General features: G+C 34.5%; 1 protein-coding gene across 1 annotated transcript in view; it reads left to right on the plus strand.

The window, feature by feature from the left end:
- LOC107085486 (CDGSH iron-sulfur domain-containing protein 3, mitochondrial-like) overlaps positions 1-2,773 on the plus strand; it is a 5,377-nt gene extending 2,604 nt beyond the window's left edge. The window contains exons 2-3 of the mRNA XM_015375814.1: positions 1,271-1,387; positions 2,134-2,773. Coding sequence (XP_015231300.1) covers positions 1,271-1,387; positions 2,134-2,322 — 306 coding nt within the window. The 3' untranslated portion in view covers positions 2,323-2,773. The remainder of the gene's footprint in view (positions 1-1,270; positions 1,388-2,133) is intronic.
- The last annotated feature ends 3,290 nt before the right edge of the window (positions 2,774-6,063 follow it).

The following is a 6,063-nucleotide window of genomic DNA, read 5'->3' on the forward strand; positions in this document are numbered from 1 at the left end:
TTGAAGTGGAGTTAACTCGGGTTGTTCTTCCTACTCCGTGCGCGATCCCGACGAGGGGATACAAATTTTCGCAGGGATAACTACTTTGGCAAGACACCGGGAATGGCAGCTTCTCACACAACACGATCGTGTCATTTCTGGTAAATAATTGTGCCGAAAGAACAGCCGCGTGTGGCTTATCTCGACTTTACGCCTAATATGGTGGTTTTCCCACGATGCACCGCGCCCGAGGTAAACAATTGACGTCACCTGGCGGTCGTAGTCAAGTTTTTTTTTTCCCTTGGCCTTCTGGAGATAACGACATAACTACCATATCTTAACAATTAAACCATTGTTTTCTCAAGATAACAAGATCATCGTCTCGTTATCACAAGAAAACAGTTATTGATCTCTCAAATAACGAGATGATTAACCTGTATGAGTAATGAATGAGATTCCCACACTGCATGTGCACAAACAATCTTTTTTTATTTCCTTTTTCTTTTCACTCATTATCAAGTCATGGTGGATGATTGGCTTGCATGGAATACAGTAGAAACAAATTTGACTGTTTTTCAATGAAAATCTTTAATCTGGACTCAGGTGTAACACCAGGGCTGTTCAGAAAACACCTGGAGCATAGGTCTAATTGCTTATGAATCAGAAGTGGAAGGAAATCCTCAAACCAATCACTTGTCTTGTTACCTAAATGTTAAACACAGGATTATTTACAAAATAACACACAGACTGCCATGATTTATACCTATAAATCCTCTCCGCTGTTATTGAAGGATGTAATCAGTCTTAACCCACACCAATCATCTCATTATGACAAAAAAGAAATGGCATTCGTTATATTTAGATAATGAGAAAATGTACTCGTTTTCTCGGGGAAACCACAGTGAAAAAGTATCTGAGGGACACAACCGCTGTCTGCTTCTGTATATGTCAAAAAAAGTCAGAATTCTGACTTTTTTCCCATAATAAACTGAAATAGAATTTTAAAATCTTTTAACTTTTTCATTGGCTGTAATTCTCTCTGTAGAATCAAATTAAATGAAGTGAATCCAAAATTGTGTTTTACATTTCTCATTATGACCGTGTTTTTGTCACCTATCTCTCCTCCTCCAAATCATAACCTACCTGTCCCCTTTAGTGTGACATAAAGAAAGTGTCCAACCATGAACAGTCAGGGTAATCAATAGCTCCTCCTCATGGCTCCGCACTGGAACACAGATTTAGAGGTTTTAAAAGGAATTGTGACCAGGATATCTGCCGTCTTTTCCTCCAGGTCCAGAGGAGCCTACAGTCCACTCAGCCTGTCCCCGCTGCCAGGCTCCCATACAGGGTGAAGCTGTCTGCTGGGAAACGCTATGCCTGGTGTGCTTGTGGGCACAGCAAGAGACAGGTGAGACAGGAACGCTGAGCTTGGTTCTTTTTAGGCCGAAGCACTTCCAGAGCTCTCAGCTCCCCCATCTTTATAAAATCAACTCTGTAACACATCGATGTGCTCTACATCTATCTAGCTCTGAAGTTGGACCACTGTCCCTAGAGCTGGTTCTTGCTCTGCTCTTTCAAGTCCCGGTGTCTTTAAAAAATGCATTTAGGGAAGGATTTGAGCTATGAACTAACAAAGTATGCAGCGTTCCATATCACTAACAATAATACAGTCTGAGACGTGAACATTCAATCCCACTAAGACTGCAGGTTTAAAATGTATGCCTGGAATTCTTTTGAATTATCTTTAAGTCATCTAATCAGGGGTGAATATGCACCCTTCAGTAAGCCACAGGCCACGACACACAAAGGGATTTGCATATTTATTCTGAATTTATTTCATATATCAGGAGCATTTTTGGTTCATGGTTTGCTGGTGGTGGTTTATGAAAGCCTGTTCATGCTGATGTCTGTCAAACTGAACTCTACAAAAACACATTTCAACAAAAGACAAAAAAAATCCTCTTTTCTTGGTTAAAGTGGCATCAATAGGATTATTTCCAGTTCTTCAAGCACTTTGGTTTTTTTGTATGAATCTATATTTCATGCTTGTAAATTCTGCACACTAGTAGATAGCTTTTCCACTGCTTGATGGGAATTTCTATGTAGAAGATGAAGAATAAACTATAAATTATTTTTTATTATCTTGCTTTTCAGCCTTTCTGCGACGGAGCTCACCGATCAAAAGCACCAAATATATCTCCTCTCCTTTTTACCTCCGACAAAGACAAGGCGGTGATGCTCTGTGCCTGTAAGCAAACCAAAAGCTCCCCGTACTGCGATGGATCGCACTTCAAGGTCATCATTAGGGATGCAGTGAAGTATGTAAAACGTCTGTTTAAATGATCTGCTTTACCTCAGCACAATCATGCTGTCTGACATTGTGTCACTGGTAAATAATATTTGATAAAATAAAAAATGCTGCCTGTCTTTATTCAGTTATTTTTATTTTTCCCCCATAGCCTTGTTCTACAGAACATAAAAAAGGATAATAAGTTTAAAATGTTTTTTCTGTTCTTGCTGGGCACCAAGAGACGTCTTATATTCACCAGAAAAGCAGAGTATGAGGAAGATTTATGTAAATGTACAATTCAAATATGTTATATGAACAATAAAAAAACTGGTGGGCAGTGTGTGTGGGGGGGGCTTTATGTGTGTGATTATTAATTATCAAAACCCAAAAGTTGTGTTGTTTTTGTATTTGTAATAAACGTTCCTGAGGAAAAATTCAAAGAATAATCAATACATGAAATACATTGTCGTTTATTATGCTGTTGTAAGTAAAACACTGCAAAAAGCAAACAAATGAGTAACATTTTCTTTAAATAAGTGTATTTGCACTTGATTTTGTAGCTCAGTAAAACAAACCGCCAGTGGAATACATGTTCTTTACTTTAAAAAAAGAAAATATATCCATTATCTTATTTGAAGTGCGGTATATCTAAATCCCTTATTGAGGGCCAAAATACTAATTCCATTGGCAGAATATTTCAACCTTGAGTCCCAAAAAAAGGCCAGGGCAACTTTTGATTTATATTTTATGGAGAAACAAGTAGCATACCAGATATGTGCAAGATTTAAGAAATAAATATGCAGCAAAAGTCTTAAATTTAGAAAGATTTATTTGTCATTTTGTTTACAGAAGTGTAAAACAAATTTCATCTGGAACAGCTCTCTGAACAATTTCATCTTTTTGAAAGGTGCAGCCTTGAAAAAAAAAAAAAAAAAAATATATATATATATATATATATATATATATACAGTCATATAAACATATGACTGTAAATTTACAGTTCTAAAATTTTTTTATAATGATTAAATATAATAAAATATAATACAATAACCCATTTTACAAAAATGGGTTATTGTACATGCAAAAAAAAAATAAAAAATTGGATATCAACGGTATAGTGGAGGATGTTTTTTTCCAGGTGGATCATCACAATAAGCGGTTCTCCTGATTGTCAATCATTATGGTGATATGTTTACGTAAGGCCATCCTACGTACTCGTCCCCATTTTCACTTACCGGTGGTGAGTCTGACATGGTGGAAACATTGCAAATATTCTTTTGGAAAGTAAGCTTGTATGAGCGATGCAAACAGCAACTTTTAAACAGAGCATGCACGAGGAGAAATGGGTTTGTGCACGCTCTCACAGACATTTAATAGGTGTTCCCTCCCAGGAGCGGGTACAGGGTTGTGCTTTTCTTTTTTAATTCGCAGAAATCCTCCACTATACCTTTAAGTAATTCATTATAACCTGTTTTTTTTTTGTTTTCAAAAGAAATATTAAATCAAACAACTATAAAATTGTTGGGAAATTCTGGAAATTTTGACCTAAATCCTCTGATTAGATTATCATTTGGTAAATTGAACATTAACATACTGAATCTTTAATGATGAATAGATTTTTGATTATATTATTACAGCAATGGGTCAGTCAAAAAATGGGCTGGAATTTAACTAGCAGCACTTCGTCTTAAACCATCTGATTGCAGTATTATGGTTTAAGCAGGGACACATAGCTGTGGCAAATCCAAAAGCTGTTGAGCCCCACAGTCGATCCAGTCGATCCTCATCTGTTTTTTCCAGAGGTGTCCTTACTTACATAGAAATTTTAATTATCTATACTTTACTGGAGTAATTATTTTTTAAGACATCCCTTTACTTCTATTCTATTCTATTCATTTTTTTTTTTTTTTTTTTTTTTTTGCATTTATCTCTTCTTTCTACTTCTTACATTCTTAAATATAGACTTGTGAGTTTTATTACATTTAAGCTAATTTTTATAATGGCCAGTTGGTATAAAAAACAAAAAAAAACATCAAAATAATTTGTTTCTTACAGACAATTAATTCTATGTGTTTGGATTCGGTACTGTACCAACTTGTTGTTCGCCACATACAGATAAATACATTTTTAAGATGCAAAGTTAGATTTGAAACTGTTATGATTAGTTATAAAAGTTATCTTCCAGAATTGTAGAAAAATTTTCTTCTAACAGGGTAATGGAGTAAAGCATTTTAACATTTTTTTCCAGCATTACTTTTACATTTTTATACATTAAGTAGTTTTAAAAGTGGTGCTTTTACACTTTTACTTGAGTAAAAAGCTTAAGTTGATACTCTAACTTCTACAAAAAACTTTTCAAACAGAAGATTTATACTTCTACTTGAATAATAAACATGAATACTTTTGAAACCTGTTTTTTTTTTCAGAATTCATGATTTTATCTTTGAAAAGGGTACAGCAAGTGTAAGTTTTTGTGTTTTCTCATGTTACCCTGGAAGTTCAGTTGTGTAGAACTAAACCTGAGCGCTAATTAGACAGAAAATCTAAAAATGTTCATGCAAGGGTTGCATTTATTTCCATCTGTCTAAGAGTTTAATCATATAAAAAATTATTGACAGAAAGAAAAAAGTTAAATAAGACCTAATTATATTTATAGCAAGTATGTAATAATATGTTCTTTCAGATATATTAAAGGTTTGGGGTGGAAAAGGTGTTGGAAGAAACAATTTAGTATCTGATTCCTCCTTTTCATTAAAATATAAGGGTCTAAGCAGTTAGAATATAGAAAACATCCAAATGAACTTGGTAAGATTTTCTTTAATTGTTTTTCTGGTAAACATGAATAATAGAAAATATGTCTGCATAAATGATGCTTTCTGAATTCTAATGTCTGTGCACTTCAGTGCTTCCATCCTGTGAACTCTCTTCATGGAAATAACTTTCTTTAAGATTTTTTTCCCCATATGTTACCGATTAGATCTAGACATTTGACACCAGTACATATCTACATACATAAAACTTTTATCAAGTTGCAGAAGAACTGTCAGCTCTCGCCTCCGGCTAGTTGTTTATATAATGCTACATCTCAAGGTCAAAATGATACAGTGGGATCAGAAATACTGTCACTAATAGAGGAATATGAGGAATTATGAGATATAATAATGAACTCACATCCTACTATTACAAGACATTAGAGAATATTACACAATATAAAGTTGGACACTTAAGGAACAATCAATCTATCTAATAAGACATAGCAGATGAACATGAACTGGTTGGAAACAAATAGGAAGCACTTTACTATAAGATATAAGAATTATGTGATCAATCTCTGAAAATATTAAATCAGCTTTTAATAGAATGTAAACTTCTGCATGGCCCTACCCTGCCTCTCATGAGTCATTTATTTAAACAAACTCTAACATATTCTACATGAGCTGTAACCAGAGAGGATTTGAGATTCCTCATGAGGGTTTCTTCAAACATCCAGCTTTCTTTCGAAGAGAAATTCATCATGCCAAAATAATTAAACTTTGCATCATGCAAAAAGTTAATATATTGTATAACACACAGGAGGTTCATGCTGTATTGATATATTGAGTTTTATATATTGACTATATGTTCCAGTGTAGCCCTCTATTCATTATTTTTAAAATACCATCTATCCGCCAGGGGCACGATGGTTCTGGTGCTTATCTCCAGCACTGATGAGAGGCCTGCTAGACCCTGGACAGGTTAAATACAGTCATCACACTCATCATTGTAATATTCAAGATAATCAAGATGTCTAGAAA

Source organism: Cyprinodon variegatus, unplaced genomic scaffold (genome assembly GCF_000732505.1).
Source record: "Cyprinodon variegatus isolate N-32 unplaced genomic scaffold, C_variegatus-1.0 Scaffold126, whole genome shotgun sequence".
In the NCBI taxonomy this organism is placed as follows: domain Eukaryota; kingdom Metazoa; phylum Chordata; class Actinopteri; order Cyprinodontiformes; family Cyprinodontidae; genus Cyprinodon; species Cyprinodon variegatus.